This window comes from Lagenorhynchus albirostris, chromosome 18 (genome assembly GCF_949774975.1).
Source record: "Lagenorhynchus albirostris chromosome 18, mLagAlb1.1, whole genome shotgun sequence".
In the NCBI taxonomy this organism is placed as follows: Eukaryota; Metazoa; Chordata; class Mammalia; order Artiodactyla; family Delphinidae; genus Lagenorhynchus; species Lagenorhynchus albirostris.
The window spans coordinates 1,080,578-1,101,046 of NC_083112.1; the positions used below are offsets into that span (position 1 = coordinate 1,080,578).

Here is a 20,469-nt window from a genome sequence, read left to right on the forward strand (position 1 = left end):
TTTGCTTCTTGGCAATCCAACTCTGCTGCTTTTTTTTAAATTGAATCTTTTCTCTTAGTTTGCTTTGTTCACATTACTTTGGTCATCATACCACATAAATATAATTTCTTTGACTTAGTTATCAGATCAATGAATACCATTAGAAAGGTTCAGTATAAGCTTTTTTTTTTTTTTTTTTTTTTGCGGTACATGGGCCTCTCACTGTCGTGGCCCCTCCCACTGCGGAGGACAGGCCCCAGACGCGCAGGCCCAGCGGCCATGGCTCACGGGCCCAGCCGCTCCGCGGCACATGGGATCCTCCCGGACCGGGGCACGAACCCGCGTCCCCTGCATCGGCAGGCGGACTCTCAACCACTGCGCCACCAGGGAAGCCCCAGTATAAGCTACTTTTATTGCTCACAGAACCTGTGCTTTTTTATCTAGTTCTAAAAAAAAAATTCCATGTTTAATTCATGTGACTGTGGTCAGTCTCTCAGTGGAAATCGATAAAAGGTTCTTGGCATCCTGAGTAAGATCTGAGCGAAACTAAGGATCTGTTGTCGTATTGGGTAGCAGTTATCCATGATCCATGATCCAATACTTGTCTGTATTTTGAGCATCCGAGAAACCAAACAAATCCACCTAAATTCCTACCTCATGAGATTGAATTAAAACACCAAAGATTCAGGAGTTGGGAGGAAAAAGGAAGTAGATAGACATGGTCAGACCGAAAGGGGGTGGGAGGTGAGGTGATGGAGAACCTCGACGTGGAGCAGGTGTGCTCCAGGTCTTAACCCCCACGCTTCCTCTTTTTTCCCAGAGAAGACACTCGGCCTTTCCATGCGGGAGGAAGAGCTCCCGTTTAAACAATAGAAGGGGAGTTTATGGTAGGAGCACACGGGGCATCAGGGAACCCAGGGGTAATGGCAGCCACCCCTGCTTCCCGCAGACACTTCCCAAATGCACCAGATTCCGTGTGAGTGCTCAGAGGAGTTTACACAGTGTACATTTGATTTCAGGCCTTAGAAAAGGCAAAAGATGCAGGAAGAAAAGAGAGAGTCCTGGTGAGACAACGAGAACAAGTTACAAGTCCAGAAAACATCAATTTGGATTTAACTTACTCAGTAAGTATGAAGTACCTGTTGAGTACAGTTACCTTGGCGAGAATTTATAGATTCCAGAACTTCTTTTTCTTTTCTCTTGTTCTTTAAGCCTTATTGGACTTAAGGTGCCCAGAATTAGATTAATAATACTCTTTAGTTCATGGGACCACTCTTATCTTTGGTATGTACAGTGATCTTCTTTAGTTAGTTAATTAGTCATTTTTAATAATGTAGTAAATACTTGTAAACCTACCAGCCAAGGACTCGTGAAGATTGCTAATATTTGGGTTCTATTCAGTGTGGATACTTTAACGAGATTCATTTTGTTTTGTTTTGAGGTATAATTGGGATACAGTGTTCTGTTAGTTTCAGGTATACAACACGATGACTTGATATTTGTATATACTATGAAATGACCACCACAATAAGTCCAGTTAACATCCGTCACCAAACAGAGAGAGATAATGGGGTTCTAATTTATTTATTTATTTATTTATTTTTGGCCGCGTTGGGTCTTTGTTGCTGCGTGCGGGCTTTCTCTAGTTGCCGCAAATGGGGGCTACTCTTGGTTGCGGAGCACGGGCTCTAGGCACACGGGCTTCAGTAGTTGTGGCGTGTAGGCTTCAGTAGTTGTGGCTCGCGGGCTCTAGAGCTCAAGCTCGGTAGTTGTGGCTCACGGGCTTAGTTGCTCTGTGGCATGTGGGATCCTCCCGGACCAGAGCTCGAACCCACGCACTGTCAGGCAGATTCTTAACCATTGCGCCACCAGGGAGGTTCCGATAACGAGATTCTAATGTGGACTTTTTGGTCTGTGATTTTAGAGAACTTCAAACTAGGTGAATAAGATAATGTTCTGTGAGGAGAGTAGGGGGAAAAAACCAGCTAATTTCTAGCAAAATTTATTCAATTCTGAAAAGACACTTCTTTGATATTTATACTGCTGTTTAAAAGGGTATGTTTTCAGTAGGAAAAGTCTTCATATGCTAAACAAGTGGAAAAAAGGACATTAGAACTTAGAAGAATTTTTTTTTTTTTTTGCGGTACGTGGGCCTCTCACTGTTGTGGCCTCTCCCATTGCGGAGCAAGGCTCCAGATGTGCAGGCTCAGCGGCCATGGCTCACGGGCCCAGCCGCTCCGCGGCATGTGGGATCTTCCCGAACCAGGGCACGAACCCGTGTCCCCTGCATCGGCAGGCGGACTCTCAACCACTGCGCCACTAGGGAAGCCCAAGAAGAATTTTTATATGTTTACTATTTATAGCTAATATTTTTTTATAGCTAATTTTTTAAATTCCATGGAGTCTTTAGATTTGGGAATAATTTGTGATGATTATTGTTTTTCCTTTAGGAACATAATTTACTATAACTTAATGATTTAAATTATAAATTTGCACGTAGAGCAGCAATACTGTACAAATTAAGGTTTAAGGTATTCCACATGATGTTTAATTTATATTTACAAAGAGAGTTTGGTCCACTCTCTTCCTTATTTCTTTTATTACCAGCTATAGTAATAATACACATTTATTCTTTGTGGGTCTTCCTGAGATTAAAAGATAGCAAATCCATTAATTAGAAAGAATACATGGAAAATTAGGTGAAATTTAGAGGAAAGCTCCACCTGTCTTTTTTTTATAAATTTATTTAATTTTTTATTTTTGGCTGCATTGGGTCTTTGTTGCTGCACGTGGGCTTTCTCTAGTTTCGGTGAGCAGGGGCTACTCTTTGTTGCAGTGCGCAGGCTTCTCATTGTGGTGGCTTCTCTTGTTGTGGAGCACGGGCTCTAGGTGCGCGGGCTTCAGTAGTTGCGGCACACGGGCTCAGTAGTTGTGGCTCGTGGGCTCTAGAGCACAGGCTCAGTAGTTGTGGCGCACGGGCTTAGTTGCTTCGTGGCATGTGGGATCTTCCCAGACCAGGGCTCGAACCTGTGTCCCCTGCATTGGCAGGAGGATTCTTAACCACTGTGCCACCAGGGAAGCTCCCACCTGTCTTAATGTTCTGGTTCATATTGGAATGCAAGGTGTTCTCTATGTACTTCATTGCTTAATGGGTTGGGAATCTTGATAGAAGCATCTAACTTTGTTATAGTATTTTAATCTCTAGAAAGATTATAGGCAAGAGGGACCTAAAATGATCATTATGTGTCTCTTTGCAATATTTTTTCCTTAGGTTCTTTTCAACTTGGCCAGTCAGTATTCAGCTAATGAAATGTATCCTGAAGCACTAAACACATATCAAGTTATAGTGAAAAATAAGATGTTTAGCAATGCAGGTAAGTGTGTATAGTCAGTTTTTCCAATAAGTATAGTTCTTTTGTACCGTTAATTTACCATTTCCTCATTTTATGCTTTCTTATAATGAAATGATCTGTACTCTGAGCAAATTCATATTTATGATAGAGGTGCCCTGCTTAAAGATATGAAAATTCACACAAATACAAATGAAGAAATACAGTTGGTATAAGATACATTGCCTAACAGTAAATGAAAACAGTATTCTGTATCACAGGTAGAATGAGCCAGGGCAACCTACAGAACATGCTTTCCCTTGTATAATTATCCACAAGAGACCTTTGTTTATATTTAGCATTTATATTGTATAATTTTTTGGTCTCAGTATTAAAGTGTATCAGAATATCATTTTCTTTAATATTTTATTAAACTATTACATCATATAGTTTAAACCGGGTAAGTGTACTCTTTTTGTTCCTGAGCTCCAGGCTTCTTCATCCTGCGCCGTGGGGTGGGCCCTGCAGAGTGGAGAAGGGTCAGGACTATGGAGAGCTGACCGTTACCTCAGACCCCCAGGTCCTGGTGAAAAGAGGTGTGGGGTCACTTGAGTACGAGTTGGAAAGTCTCGACAAGCTTTCTGAGTAGACGTTGCATTTGAGCTGAGTCTCAAGTTTTGTAGAAACACTTTTTCTCACCAATTCATAAATGCTTACCGTAGAAAATGTGGGGAAAAAAGGATAAACTGTACATCTTGCAGCTCTGGGAGATGCTGGAATAACGCCCAAAAGAAGGTCTAATTTTGAATTATCTAATACTTTTTAAGTCCCATGTTTTCTTAGAAGAACAGAACTCCAGTTTTATAATGTCACTCTTGTTTTCTAGCCATGTTTCCAGGAATCCATCTGTCTTAAGTTCCAATTCCTTGCAGAAGTTTAGTGTGCACATACATGAAAATAGTATAACTGTTTTAAAGTGAGAATTTTAGTTAATGTCTGAAGCTTCATAAGTTGAGAAGACCTTCAAAAAATATAAATTAAGGTCATCTAAAATATAGAAAAAGTGAACAAAGTAGGATATTATATATTCATTAAATTTTTTTCAATTAGGACGGTTGAAAGTGAATATGGGAAATATTTATTTAAAGCAAAGAAATTATTCCAAAGCCATTAAATTCTACCGAATGGCCTTAGATCAAATTCCAAGTGTCCATAAAGAAATGAGGTAAGTGTGTAAAATTTAAGTGTTGTTCTTCAGAAACAAGGTCACTCTTGACGCGTTGCCAGTGGGCTGAGTGCTTTATGGTATCTGTACATGAGAGGTGTTAGATTCTTGTTGTAGCTGTAGTACTTTGGTCTGTCCCCTTGTGACTACTTGCATGCGTTTGTGTGATGGAAGTTAAAGGTTGAAGGCATAATATGTGATCAGTTGGAGTAAAACTAAGCTAATGGGCCTATATAGGGAATAACGCTGCGGGCAATTAGCGCCATAATACAGCTTACTGCCAACACCAAATCAAACAGCGGTTCTTTAGAACGTACCAGACTCCAGAATGCAAGACTGGAAATCAAGACCTCCTTACATTCTTACTACAGCTTGAGAAGGGAAGAGTGAGAGGAAGGGTTACTGTTGAATCTTAGAAGAGGGGGGAAGAGGGGGATGCTGGGATGTTTCCTGTTCTTACAGTATTTCAGGAGCAGAAACAGTAGACTACCTTATGGTCTGGTTATAACTATGGGAACATAGGAAGGTACCAGGATACTCACTGGTCATAATTTCTCCTAGGCACAGTACAAAGCCTCTGTGAAAGTTAATTTCTTTGTAAATGCCACTTTTCACAATAATTTGTTTTCGAATTATGCATGATATCTCATTATCATCAGCAAATATCTAACTTACAGAACACAATGCCCTTGAGGTACTTTTAACCCAGGTGAGGCCAAGAATTTGAGCATTTTAGAAAAAGATAATAATATTATATAGTATATGTTAAGTGCTTAACAGTCCATAACCAAGAGATAGTATAGTAATTAAGTTGAAGGAATAATTATTGCGAACAAGAAAGGTCAAGAAAGGCTTAACGAAAGGAGGTATTCTTGGATTGCTTACTAAAGTGAAGACAAGCGAAGGGGTAACATTCCCGACAAAGGGAGCATTGTGAGAAAAGTCCGGGAAATACTGTGATCTGATCAGAGAACTACGAGTAAAAGGATTTAGTTCAAATGGGGTTATATTGAGGAGTGGTTAGAAATAAGGTGGGATCACATTCATTAGAATGGCTATAATCAAATATGGACAATAATTAGTGTTGAGGAAGATGTAGAGAAATTGGAATCCTCATACGTTGGGGATATAAAATGGCCCAGACACTTTGGAAAATAATTAGGTTGCTTTTTTTAAAAGTTAAACACAAATTTACCATATGACCAATTCCATTCCTAGGTATATACCCAAGAGAAATGAAAACATGTGTTATCACAAAGTATTGTACATGAATGTTTATAGCAGCATTATTCATAATAGCCAAAAAGTAGAAGCCATCCAAATGTCCATCAGGTAGTCAATGGATAAATAAAATGTGGTATAGCCATACAATAGAATACTATTCAGCAATAAAAAACGAATGAAGTACTCTTACATGCTGTAATATGGAGGAACCTCAAAAAGGTTATGCTAATTGAATGAAGCCAGACACAAAATATCACATATTGTAACTCCATTTATGTACAGTGTCTAGAAAGGCAAATCCAGAGAGCCAGAATGTAAATTAGTGTTTGCCTGGGGCTAGAGGGGGGGATCGAGGAATGACTGCAGGTGGGCACAGGTTCTCTTTTTGGGGTGATGGAAATGACAAAGTAGGAATGTGGTTTTGGTTCCACAGCTGTGTTAATATAGCAATAATTATTGAATCATACACTTAAAATAAGTGAATTTTATGATGTGTAAAGTAAACATCAATATAGCTTTAACAAAACAAAACAAAAAAGTAAAGTGGGAAAGAAAAGAAGGAAATTATTTGTGGAATGTCTTGATTGCCATACTAGGGAGTTCAGACCTTTAAAGCGAATCCATGTTTATTTTTCTCTAGGATTAAAATTATGCAGAACATTGGAGTTACATTTATTAAAACTGGGCAGTATTCAGATGCCATTAATTCATTTGAGCACATAATGAGTGTGGCACCAAACCTGAAGGCAGGCTTCAACCTAATTCTTAGTTACTTTGCTGTTGGAGATCGAGAAAAAATGAAGAAGGCATTCCAAAAGCTGATTGCTGTTCCATTAGAAACTGATGAAGATGGTAAATACATTTCACCAAATGTGAGTATGAGGAAGACTGTTATGTAGCCAGCTCCTAATTACCTGTGCTTCTCTGTCTCCAGAAATGAGAAAGTTGGAGTGGATGACATTTCAGGTTTCTCCCAGCCCTGTATTAATGTGTTTTATCATTTTCATTTGTTATTTAAATTAGGTCGACACCAGGGCTATTGAAATAGGGCTAGAGATTGTGGTTAAAACAGACTGCACAATTTTAGTCAAAAAAGCAAAAAGGAGAATCTTAGGAAAAATTGTCATTCTTTAATGTTATTTTATATGGAGTCGTACCCTGTGCACTTGCCTGTGTTGATACATCACAATGTATAGTAATGTCAGTTTCATAAATTGAACCTAATAGGTCTTCCTGTTAGGGTGTAAGGGTGTCGCAGCATAGTGGCTGGCCCCACTACTCAGTACTTAACTCTCCTTGTTCCTCTGTATTTAAAATAGCACTAATTATAACAACCTACCGTGTAGGGTTGTAAGGATTAAATGAGGTGATGTATGTGAAATGCTTAAAATAGTACCTGGAACATAGTAAGTGCTGGGTAGATGTTAACTATTATATATAACTTCCATATTGAGAAAAAGTCATATATGTTGTGAAAGAAATCATCTATGTTTTCAATAGGAAGTAGCAATATGGATCATACTAAGTAATTGATGATCATTAAAGCATTTATATTTGAGTTAAGAATTTATAATATCACACATTTGTACTAACAACCACAGCTTCTGTGTACTTGGCCCTATTCTTTCCAGCCTGACCTTGTATCAGCTGCTAGAATCTATGTTAGTTCGGTGGAGAATGTGATAGGTAATCAGAAGTAAGAAGAAAAAGTTTACTTTACATAAGGGAAAATAGTTTAGAAAGATTAATATATTCTCCATTTTATACAACTAGCCTAGTGGTGAGGTTGATTAGAAATCTAGTTCTTGATTCTTACTTCTGAATCACTCATTTTTTTCCCCCAGGATGACCCACATACTAATTTAGTGATTGAAGCTATAAAAAATGATCATCTAAGGCAAATGGAACGTGAAAGGTAATATTTGGGGCACTTCATGATTAAAACTTAATAATGTAGTCTTAACTTCTGTAAGAGTTGAATGTGCATTCTGATTATTTCTTTCAAAACTTCTTGTATTCAGTATATTTCTTGAATAGTGCTGTCGTTTCACCATTTCTATACTCCACCAGATTCTTTTTTCTCCTTCAATATAATCTCAGTCCTCATGCTAATCCCAATTATTATTACTCAGTTACTCTTACTATTTCTCTGTAATTTGCTTTCCCTCTGCCTCTGGTGCAATATTAGAACTTTGTTCATATTATCTTTGTTCAAAAATTTATATCTCTCTGTATTTTTATCATGCCCCCCAAATAAATTTCAGCTCCCAAAAACAAAATTATTTATTTCATTTCTTCCTTTCTCCGATATGGTACCTAGTCTCTGTCAAGTATGGCTTGTACCTTCTAATATTTATTGAATATGCAACAGGTATCTTAGAAGTTATATCACATCACAGAGGGCTCTTAGTTTGTTTTTTTTTAATTGTGATAAAATACACATAACATAAAATTTATCTTAACCAAGGTATGTAATTCTTCATTTCAAAGGTAGTGGTAGGTGCATTCACATTGATTTGTAGCCAGTCTCCAGAACTCTTTTTATCTTCCAAACTGCAGCTCTGTACCCACTAAACAACTCCCATCCCCCTCCCCCAGCCCCTGGCAGCCACCACTCTGCTTTCTGTCTATGAATGTGACCTGCTCTAGGGACCTCATGGAAGTGGAATCACGGTACTGTCTGTCTGTGACTCACTTTTCATCCACGGTGTAGCCGGTGACAGGATTTCCTTCCTTTTTAAGGCTGAATAATATTCCATTGTGTGGATGGAGGGCCCTTAATCTTTAGGATTTAGTTTAACAGTAAAAATTAAACTTACACTTCTGAGTACAAATAAAAACCCCAGAAATTGTATGTACAACAAAATGAGAAGAAAGGTAGTGACAAGAGGGCAAATCATCAAGGGCCCCGGGGGCTTGAGGAACAGCATGGCAGTGATTCCCCTCACATTGCTCAGACTTGGAGCTGAAGAAGCTGGCAGTCAGAGAGCCAGGGGCTGCATTTTTAAAAAAGGCTCTAAGAAAAGCCAGAGGACAAGGTAAGGGGTAGGCTAGCAAGACAGAAAACTTTCAGACAGATGCACAGAAAAGAGCTGTGGTCCCATCCCCACACATGCCAGCAACAGCCAACTCCCAGGGCTGTAAGGAGACACTCAGTACCCCAGCAGACCAAGTAGGGAGCAGGACTTTAACCCCCAAGGCCCTCATGGAGCCCTGCCACTCTGACTCTGTGGTGTAGTGGACAGCATGTGGGGAGCCTGGAACTCCACCCTACCCAGCAGTAACAGGGCGCTCTTGACCCTCCCTCCTGCCTGGTGTCAGAGGGGCAGTGGGGAATCAGGGCCTCAGTCATCACTCAGCCGTAACAAGACCACCCCACCATGGTGTCAGTAGGGACCGGGGGACGCAGGGACTCCCATCCCACCCAGCAGAAGCAAGGACCTCCTCCCACGTAGGTGTCAAAGCAGGCTGTGCGGGGAATATGGGCTTCTCCCCTTATCTGGCTTGTGATGCGGTGGTGTCTCTTCTTTCCCTGCTGCAGTGGTGTCAGGAAAGACAGCTAAAACAGAAGATTTAAATAAAATTCAGTCTTTTTTTTTCTACGTCACTTTTCTTTTTTTCACAATAAAATACAAAAGCATTCAGCTCTTTAAAGTACATCACTTGGGGCTTCCCTGGTGGGGCAACGGTTAAGAATCCACCTGCCAATGCAGGGGACACGGGTTCGAGCTCTGGTCCGGGAAGATCCCACATGCTGCGGAGCAACTAATCCCGTGCACCACAACTACTGAGCCTGCACTCTAGAGCACGCGAGCCACAATTACTGAGCCCACGTGTGCCACAGCTACTGAAGCTCGTGCACCTGGAGCCTGTGCTCCGCCACAAAAGAAGCCACCGCAATGAGAAGCCTGCACACCACAACTAAGAGTAGCCCCCGCTCGCCACAACTAGAGAAAGCCCACATGCACGCGCAGCAACGAAGACCCAATGCAGCCAAAAATAAAATAAATAATTTTTAAAAATAAATAACAAAATAAAATACATCACTTGCCCAAATCCTCAGAATCAGGGTGAAAGTAGTATTGAAGAGCCTGAATGAACATTATTTTATTTTTACTTTTTTATTGAAATGTAGTTGATTTACTATATATATATTTATTTTAGATTCTTTTCCGTAGGTTATTACAAGATACTGAGTATAGTTCTCTGTGCTATGCAGTAGGTTCTTGTTGGTGCGCGGGCTTCTCATTGGTGATTGCTTCTCTTGTTGCAGAGCACGGGCTCTAGGCACGTGGGCTTCAGTAGTTGTGGCATGCGGGCTCAGTAGTTGTGGCTCGCGGGCTCTAGAGCCCAGGCTCAGTAGTTGTGGTGCACGGACTTAGTTGATCCATGGCATGTGGGATCTTCCCGGACCGGGGATTGAACCGGTGTCCCCTGCATTGGCAGGTGGATTCTTAACTGCTGCACTGCCAGGGAAGTCCCGGTTATCTATTTTATATATAGTATTGTGTATATTTTAATCCCAAACTCCTAGTTTGTCACCCCCCCTTCCCCTTTGGTAACCATCGGTTTATTTTCTATGCCTGTGAGTCTGTTTCTGTTTTGTAAGTAAGTTCATTTGTATCATTTTTTTAGATTCCATGTAGAAGTAATATTGTATGATATTTGTCTTTGTCTGACTTACTTCACTTAGTATGATCATCTCTAGGTCCACCCATTGTTGCTGCAAATGGCAATATTTCATTCTTTTTTATGGCTGAGTAATATTCCATTGTGTATATATACCACATCTTCTAAAATTCAGTCTCATAATGTAAAAATGTCCAAGCTTCTTTTTCTTTTTTTCTTTTTGGCTGTGCCGTGGCTTGTGGGGGGGGTCTCAATTCCCTGACCAGGGATTGAACCTGGGCCACGATAGTGAAAGCCTGGAATCCTAACCACTGGACCACCAGGGAATGTCCAAGTTTTGATCAAAAATCACTCGTCATACCAAGAACCAGGAATATCTCAAACAGTGAAAAAAGATAGTCCATAGATGCCAACACTGAGATGACAGAGATGTTAGAATTATCTGACAAAGTTTAAAGCAATCATGATAAAAATGCTTCAACAAGCAATTATGAACACACTTAAAACAAATGACAGAATAGCCTCAGAAAAGAAATAGAGTCTCAGCAAAGAAACGATATAGAGAAAAACCAAATGGAAATTTTAGAACCGAAGAATATAACAGCTGAAATGGAAAGCTCAGTGGAGGGACTCAACAGGAGAATGAAGGGGAGCCAGGAGAGATTTGGTGACTGGAAGAGAAAATGGAAATTATCCAATCTGAACAAATAGAGAAAATAGACCAAAAACCAAAACAACCAGAGCCTCAGGGATCTCTGGGACTATTACAGAAGAACCAACATTTGTGTCATCAAATCTGGGAAGGAGAGATGAAGGGGATTAGGCTAAAGAAATAATAGCTGATAACTCCCTAAATTTGGCAAGGAAAATAAACTTACAGTACAAGGAGCTGAAGAAATCCCAAGGAGGATAAACCCAAGAAAATCCGTGTCATGATATATCATGATTAAACTTCTGAAAATTAAAAACACGTAGTCTTTTTTTCTTAAAATATTTATTTTATTTATTTGGCTGTGCCAGGACTTAGTTGTGGCATGCAGAATCTTCTATCTTCTTTGAGGCTTGCCAGCTCCTTAGTTGTGGCATGCGAACTCTCAGTTGCGGCATGTGGGATCTAGTTCCCTGACTAGGGATTGAATCCAGGCCCCCTGCCTTGGGAGTGTGGAGTCTCAAACCCTGGGCCAAAAGGGAAGTCCCTAAAATCACAAAGTCTTGTAAGGAGGCAGAGAAAACAACCCATAAGGGAAAAGCAATTAGAATGACAATGGGAAAGTCTTAAATCAATGACCTAAGCTCCCAGCTTAAGAACCTAGAAAAAGTATAAAATAATTAAGCTGTAAGGATGTATTGTACAGCACAGGGAATATAGCCAATATTTTGTAACTATAAATGGAATATAACCTTTAAAAATTGTGAATCACTATGTTGTACACCTGAAACTTATAAGTTTCAGGGATTTTATATATATATATTAATATTTTTCAAGTATTATATATTTTATATATATATAATGTACATCAACTATACCTCAATTAAAAAATAAAGAACCTAGAAAAAGAAGAGCAAAATCAACCCAAAAGAAGCAGAAGGAAAGAAATAATAAAAGAACAGAAATCATTGGCACTGAAGAGAGAAACAATACAGAACATCAGTGAAACAGCTGATTCTTTGAATAGATCAGTAAAGTTAACAAACTTCTAACAAGACTGATGAAGGTAAAAGAGAGAAGACCCAAAATACTAGTATTAGGAACAAAATAGTAGCTATCACTACAGACCCTGCAGACATCAGAAAGATATTAAGGAAATACTACAGACAACCCTGTACACATAAATTTGAAACTTAGACAAAATGGGCCACTTTCTTAAAAAACACAAACCACCACAACTCAGTTAATATGAAATAGATCGTTTGAATAGCCCTTTGAATGTTAAGGAAATTGAATTTATAAGGCAAATCTCCAGGCCTATATGGTTTTAGTAGAGAATTCTAGAAAATGTTTAAAGAATAAACATCATTTCTATACAGTCTCTTCCAGAAAATAGTTCATTTTATGAACTAGTATTACTCTGATACCAAAATAAAACAGAAGAGACAGAAAACTACAGAAAAATATTTTATGACTATAGATTAAAAGTTCTCAAGAAAATATTTGCAAACCAACAATACTAACACAATAGGAAAAGAATTATGTACCATGACTAATTTGGATTTATCCCAAGGCTACAAGAATGGTTTACCATCTAAAATTCAATTAATATGATACAGGATATCAGTAGAACAAAGGACAAAAGCCACGTGATCATCTCAGTAAACCAAAAAAAAAAAAAAAGGGAAAACGGGGGGGGGGGAACAAAATACAAAATCCATATTGGATTTTGTTTAACAAACAAACAAAAAGAACTTCAACAAAAGCTAGGAGTAGAAAGGAGGTTGCTCCATCTGATAAAGGACATCTATGATAACCCCACAGTTTCACATTATAATACTTAATGGTGAAAGACAGAAAGAAAAGTAAAAGGCTTATCCAGATTGGAGAGAAGTAAAACTTACCTCTGTTTGAAGATTACATGATCTTGTATATAGAAGGTCCTAAGGAATGCACTAAAAAAATTTACCACTGATAAACGAGTTCAGCAAGGTTCCAGAGTAAAAGATAAACATGCAAGAATCAACAGAATACTATAGAAGTGTGGTACACAGTGCTAGTGAGCTATCTGAAAATGAAATCAACAATTACATTTAACAGTAGCATAAAAAATAATTTATTAGGAATAAATTTAACAAATGAAATGCAAAACTTGTACTCTGAGAACTGTAAAACATCATTGGAAGAAATGCTAAATAAGTGGAAAGAGATCACATGTTTATGGATAGGCACTTAGTATTGCTAAGATGGCCGTGCCCCCCAGATTACAGATTCAGTGTAATCCCTATCAGAATCCCAGTAGTGTTTTTGCAGAAAGTGACAAGGTGATCCTAAACTTCATATGGAAATGTAAGGAGTCCAGAACAGCCAAAACAGTGTTGAGAAAGAATAGAAGAGTTCGAGGACTCAAGCTACAAGGCGACACTAATTAAGACAGTGTGATAATACTTTATGTTAGAAGCATAAAGACATACATAAAAGGCAATGGGATGGAATTGAGAGTCCAGAAATAAACTCTTCCGTTTATAGTCAATAAAACTGTCAGGACAATTCCATGGGGAAAGGATAGTCTTTTCAGCAAATGGTGCTGGAACGATTGAATATGCTCATGCAAAAGAATGAAGTTGGACTTCCTTCTCACACCATACAGAAAAATTACTTCAAAATGGATCATAGGGCTTCCCTGGTGGCGCAGTGGTTGGGAGTCCGCCTGCCGATGCAGGGGACGTGGGTTCGTGCCCCGGTCCAGGAAGATCCCACATGCCGCAGAGTGGCTGGGCCCGTGAGCCATGGCCACTGAGCCTGCGCGTCCGGACCCTGTGCTCCGCAATGGGAGAGGCCACGACAGTGAGGGGCCTGCGTACCGCAAAAAAAAAAGAAAAAAAAAATGAATCATAGACCTAGAAGTAAGAGCTAGAATTACAAAATTCTTAGGAAAAAAACATAGAAGTAAGTATTATTGACCTGTGTTGGGCAGTGGTTCCTTAGGTATGAAAAAAATAGGTAAATTGGACTTCATCAAAATTAAAGACTTTCATTCCTCAAAGTACACCATCAAGAATGTGAAAACAGGGCTTCCCTGGTGGTACAGTGGTTTGGAGTCCGCCTGCCGATGCAGGGGACACGGGTTCGTGCCCCGGTCTGGGAGGATCCCACATGCTGCGGAGCGGCTGGGTCCGTGAGCCATGGCCGCTGAGCCTGCGCGTCCGGAGCCTGTGCTTCGCGGCAGGAGGGGCCACAGCAGTGAGAGGCCCGCGTACCACAAAAAAAAAAAAAAAGAAGAAGAATGTGGAAACAACCTAATGAATGGGAGAAAATATTTGCAAGCCATGTATCCAAGAAGGGACCTACTTCTACAGTAGGTAGAAGAACTCTTCCAACTCAATAATAAAAACGGCAAAACCTAATTAAAAATATACAAAGGATATGAATAGACATTTTTTCAAAACATATTCAGATGGCAATAAGCACATGAAAAGATGCTTAACTTCAGTATTCACTAGGGACATGCAACTCAAAACCTCAGTGAGGTAGCACTTCACACCCACTAGTGTGACTGAATCAAAAAGACAGATAATAAGTGTTGATGCAGATGTGGAGAAGTTGAAACCTTGTATGCTGATGGTGGGAATGTAAACTGGTACAGCCACTCTGGGAAAGTCTGGAAGTTCTTAAACAACGTATGACTCAGCAATTTGTCTCCTAGATACATACCCAAAAGAAATTAGAGCATACATCCACATAATAGCATAATAAGTTATACAGGAATACTCATAGCATTATTCGTATCCAGAAAGTGGAAACAACCCAAATGTCCACAACTGATGAATGGGTAAAAAATATATGCTCCATCCATGCAATGGAATATTATATAGCCCTAAAATGAATGAAATATTGACATATGCTACAGTACACATGAACCTTGAGGACATTATGATAAAGTGAAAGAAGGCAGTCACAAAAGACCACATATTCTATGATTCCATTTATAAAATGAAAGGTGAAGATTAGGCAAATCTATAGAGACGTGTAGTAGTTCAGTTTTAGTATTTACCACTGTAGTGGCAGTTTTCACCCTTTCATTTCCACAGACAGTGCAGATTATGCAGCTTCAGCTGCAGAGTCCTGTGTATCTCTCTCTCCTTCCTTCTTTCTCCCTCCCTTCCCCCACTTTCTTTCTTTCCCTCTTTCCTCAGGATGGATCACAGACCAAGAACTGCTGACCCCAAGGGCAGTCATGGCTTGCTGATCGCATTTCCCAGTCGTGGTTTTCAACCTGATTTGTAAACAGATTGCTAGCATAGCTGCCCAGACAATGTTTACACTTACATTTTAAGAAATAAATCGAAACTCTTTTTATACCATATTTCTAAATATTTTTTGTTTGTTTGATATAGGAAAGCCATGGCAGAAAAATACATCATGACAGCTGCAAAACTCATTGCTCCTGTAATTGAAACATCTTTTGCTGTAGGTTATGATTGGTAAGAGAGAAATTCAGTATAACTGGATGGACATGATGTTTTCTAGTTTATACTTTTATTGATTTAAAATTTTGTTATTAGAAAAGTAAATGATTGCAAATATTGATTTCTACTTATCAAGCAAATACTATTATATGGTAAGATTAGTATAGGCCACTCTAAAAGTTCTAACTTATTTTTCTTATTGTTCATGTCATTTTGTAAATTAAGTACTAAGGCAAGTGTGCTACATTTGATATGTGGGTACATAATTGCTTTCATTGTATAAATTCCAGCCTGTGCCCTCTTCCTTTTTACTTTATCTTTTCTCATTATGTCCTTTTTCTACCTTAAATTTGTCAGTACTACTAAACTTTTTATCCTGAGCAATACCTCTCACACCTAAAAAGGCTATTGTCTGTGGATATATTTCCCAGATAGGAGTGAAGGGTTTTTAGAGCTGGAAAAATCTTAGGTCATTTTTTGGATGAGTAGTTGAATTTGTTTCTTCCACCCGGTACGAGAATCCTCTTTATAGCATCCCATGTAGGTGCCATCTATCCTCTGCTTGGATTCTTATGGTGTTCAAATCATTTGCTTTATTTCTGAACATCTCTAAGGGTTAGAAAATTCTTCATTGTATTGAATCCAATGTTGCCCTTCATGAAACTCTTTTCTATGATTTTTCAAACCAGTATAGAGTGAGTCTGTGACCTGTTCTGCGTGGTACGCTACCAGAATTTTTAAAATCCAAGATACATGTACATGGTTAGAAAACCAAGTAAGTACAGAAGAGTTACAGCTCCCGTTTTCTAATTACTTTTCATGTTTCTTCTTGCTGGAAGTAACGTATGCTTTCTTTACCGTATCCTCATTACGATTCAGATTCTCGCCATGGAATCCATTGTCTCCCTGGTTTAGTTTGTTCTGGAGGCTTCATATTTGGCCCATGACGTTTGTTTTTCTGGTGTCTCCAGTTACCTCTCTGTCTTCTCTTGCACTCTTTGCTTCTCTTAGGTTATTTGGAGTTCTCCCTCTCGGAACTCTCCCTGCCCCAGTCTCTGTAAGCCGTTGGTTCCCTTAGGCTGGCGTTGAATGTCATCTTGGGGTTTATCTTCATTTTTTTCCCATGTTGGATCCTCTTTCTTTTTGAACATCATCTTTATTTTTTCCTTGATTTCTTCCTGAATTAACCCCCTAAGATCTGTCTGTGCATGTCTGTAAGTGTCTAATTCTGTCCTCATTCTTGATTGATCATTTATTTGATCAGGTATAATACCCTAAGTTGTAACTTGTTTTCTCTTAGAACTCAAAAAGCATTTCTTCACTGTTAACTAGCACTGTTGCTGATTAGAATTCTGATGCTAGTTTCATCCTTGCTATTTGTAGGTGACCTGCAGTTTCTTTCTGGTAATTTTTATCATTTTCTCTGTAGCTTTGTTCTGAAATTTCATAATGTGTTTAAATTTGTCTTTTTTTTTTCTATTTTCCTCTTAAGCCCTCAATAGACCCCTCAATTTGCAGTCTGTTTTCTTTAATTTGAGAAAATGTTATACTATTTCTCTGCTAATTTACTTCCTTTTCCAGTTATAAATTTCTATCAATTGGATTTGGACTTCCTTGTCACTTATCTTTCTTATATTTTCCAACTCTGGTTCTGCTTTGCTTTCTGGGAGACTTCTTTGAATTTCTCATTCAACTATTCCATTTAATTGTTTTATTTTACATTTCCAAGAGCACGTTCTTGTTCTCTGGCTGTTCTTTGTCGTTGTTGAGTATGAGGGGAGGTCTGCAGGCGGAGATGGCGGTCAGTGGTTCCCGCTGCCCAGCTCAGCGCTTCACTCCCCATCCGGGATCCCCAGCGTCACGTGGAGCAGGAAGCGCCCTGCTCCGTGTCACTTTCTTACTGTAGCCTCCTTTTCCCTGCTTCATAAGCCAGCACGCTTTTCACACTTCCAGGGATGGCGCTCCTCATGGGGCAGCAATGGGAAATAGCGCGTGCCTGCTACTGTTTGGAATCAGCGGCTCTGCCAGTTATTGCTGAGGTTAGGGCTCTGCCAGTTATTGCTGAGGTTAGGGCTTTCTTCAAAGTTTTCTCTCTTTTCAGATAAACAGTTCCAGTTTTTTCATCCATTTCAGATACAGTGTGCTTTTCTAAAACGGCTGGTTTTCTACCTGACTGGTTGCTTGCCTAGTTTATAAACAAGTTCCTTAAAATGTCCCTGTATCTGTATGTGTACTCCACATATGTTTTGATCAATGTATAGTACAAGTCACTCTATCCCTTTCTGTGAACACCAAATGTTGATTGTAACCTAAGATCTCCTTGATTTGGGAGACAAGCATCTCACAGTAAATGAACTCTGTTCATCTTTAATTATACTGAATAGTAAATGTTGTTTTACTGTTACTAAATCTAACTTGAATTCTCTTAATGTTTACTAAATCATATACATTTAATTTTCTAATGTTTTTAGCTTTTTAAGAAGATGATTATAGTTTTGTCTTTGCAATCTAGTAGTTGATATGTAAGTGAAATTTTAAGTATTTATAAAATGCCAACCAGTCTGAGTGAAATTTTCCACTAATTTAACATTTTAACTTATCAAAACTAATTACTTTTGTCATATTAGACTTTTTAAAATTTTATTTTTAGCTGCATTGGGTCTTTGTTGCTGCGCGCGGGCTTTCTCTAGTTGTGGCAAGCGGGGGCTACTCTTCATTATGATGCACAGGCTTCTCATTGCGGTGGCTTCTCTTTGTTGTGGAGCACAGGCTCTAGGCTCACAGGCTTCAGTAGTTGTGGCTCGCAGGTTCTAGAGCACAGACTCAGTAGTTGTGGCTCATGGGCTTAGTTGTTCCACGGCATGCATTGTCAGGCAGATTCTTTCGCTGATTTAAAAATTCTCTCTTTGTCTTTGATTTTAGATAGTTTTATTACAACGTATCATAGAGAAAATTGTTTTGAGTTGAACTTTTGGGGTTGTCTCTTAGTTTCATGAACTTAGATGTCCACATCTCTCCCCAGATTTGGGAAGTTCTCAGCCATTATTTCTTTTTTAAAAAATTTTATTGAATTATAGTTGATTTACAGTGTTGTATATAACAAGAAAAAAAATTTATTGTTTATTGCAGGCCAGTTGGAAGTTCAGGATAAAAAGTATCTGCCTTCGAGAAATTTACAGTTTAGCTAATGTTCGTTGTCACCTAAGATCTCCTTGATTAGCTAAGTAGACAGATAATTATATTAGCAATCACAAAGCATTGTAACTGCTATGTTATACTAATGTAACAAGTTATGTTTTATTGTGTGCTGTGTGATTTCTTAGTCCCAATTGCTAATGCTAATGTTGTTTGTTGTCATGGTGTCATGGAAGGCTCCCCAGATTAAGTGACATTTGGGCTGAGGCTTGAAGGATTAGTAGGAATAAAAGTGGGGGAAGGGAGGGAGGATGTTGTAAGTAGAGAGGAGTGTCTCAAGGGCCGAGATGTTGGCAGCCCTTCTTGTATAGATTCTTCTGGATAATTAGCCCAAAGGTTCTAAGGCATCCTGTCTGTCTAGCATGGTGGGAGCTTTGTTCCATCCTTAGAAAATTGAGAAAAAAAGTGACTCCAGTAATTTTCTGTGGGGCTTAATCCCTTTGCAGAATCCTGTTTGGGAACAGGAGGGGAAGAGCATCATGCTTTTGTCTTTGAGCCACTTGATTTGTTGACGGCAGCTCAGGGAATGAGCCAGCGTCTTAAATATTTCCCACTTTTCTGATCTTCCACATCTTTGGGTTTGTGAGCCCCTCTTCCTGGAACACCCTTCCCCTTTTGTCAAATCAAGTCATCCTTTTCCCTTAAACCGAGCTCAGACATGTCTGGAATACCTTTCCTAGTGTCTCCACCCCTCCATTCCTGTATTTCTTCACTGCAGTTCTTACACCTAACTCAGTTTACAGGTCTGCTTCCCCTCGAGGGCAAGAACTGTATTTTGTGTGTCCTGGTAGCCCTGTACAAGACGTAACGTCTCACACGTTGTAGACATTCGGTGACTGTTTGCTGCGTGCGTTGTGGAATAGAGGGTTTCCCCCTTATTTTGGGGAGCCCTTCACGCTGCTTTGCTGAGAGGGTCCTCCAGGGGGGCCTGACAGGCTGGGTTTCACATCCTCTCTCACCACTCCAAGCAGAAGGACTGTTTTATAAATCAGGGTTTAAAAAATGTTCTGCTTGAAGAAAGGGATCTTTTGCTTTAATAATTTTATTTTCTAATTTTATTTTTTAAAATTATATATTTATTTATTTGGCTGCGCCAGGTGTTAGTTGCAGCATGCGGGATTTAGTTCCCTGACCAAGGATTGAACTCCGGCCCCCTGAATTGGGAGCGTGGAGTCTTAACCACTGGTCTGCCAGGGAAGTCCCAGTATTTTTAAATTATTGGTCTAAGCCAGTGGCTTTGAAACCTCTTTGAACCAGACCCTCAGTGAGAAAACGACGCAGCACCACCTTGCCCTTGTTATGCACAACCCTTTGATACCTTTTCTCTTCTGTTATTTGAAAGGTCATGACCCTCAATTTGAAAAGCATTAGTCTTGGTGCAGTGGGCTTTGGTAGCAATAGAAATTGGGCTCAAGTTCTTACTTGGCAGTTTTCTACTTCTGCGATTTATTTTTGTATCTATGACATGAGATAATGCCAGTCTTTCAGGGCTGTGGTGAGGACTAAATGTGTTCATGCTTACAGGAGTTGGCACATTGCCTGATGTTTAGTTAACAGTAGATGTTCTGTGTGCCCTGAGCAACGGATCCATCAAAGTCTGTTCAAGTTTGTACACAAAAAATTAAATATATTCTCAAGTTCTATAGAATTTTTCTCACCATCAGAGCATTTAAGATGAAAAAATATATAGAAACGGTTTTGCCTGTTACAAACTGAAGTTGTTTTATTAATTTTAAAATGAGAATTTTATTTAAAATACCATAAATAATT

At 39.2% G+C, this 20,469-nt stretch overlaps 1 protein-coding gene across 14 annotated transcripts in view; it reads left to right on the forward strand.

The window, feature by feature from the left end:
- IFT88 (intraflagellar transport 88) overlaps positions 1-20,469 on the forward strand; it is a 75,923-nt gene that overhangs the window by 21,344 nt on the left and 34,110 nt on the right. For all 14 annotated transcript variants that reach the window (XM_060128625.1, XM_060128630.1, XM_060128628.1 and 11 more), the window contains 6 exons: positions 999-1,103; positions 3,251-3,353; positions 4,419-4,533; positions 6,398-6,629; positions 7,602-7,672; positions 15,433-15,519. In XM_060128625.1, the coding sequence (XP_059984608.1) occupies positions 999-1,103; positions 3,251-3,353; positions 4,419-4,533; positions 6,398-6,629; positions 7,602-7,672; positions 15,433-15,519 (713 nt within the window). The remainder of the gene's footprint in view (positions 1-998; positions 1,104-3,250; positions 3,354-4,418; positions 4,534-6,397; positions 6,630-7,601; positions 7,673-15,432; positions 15,520-20,469) is intronic.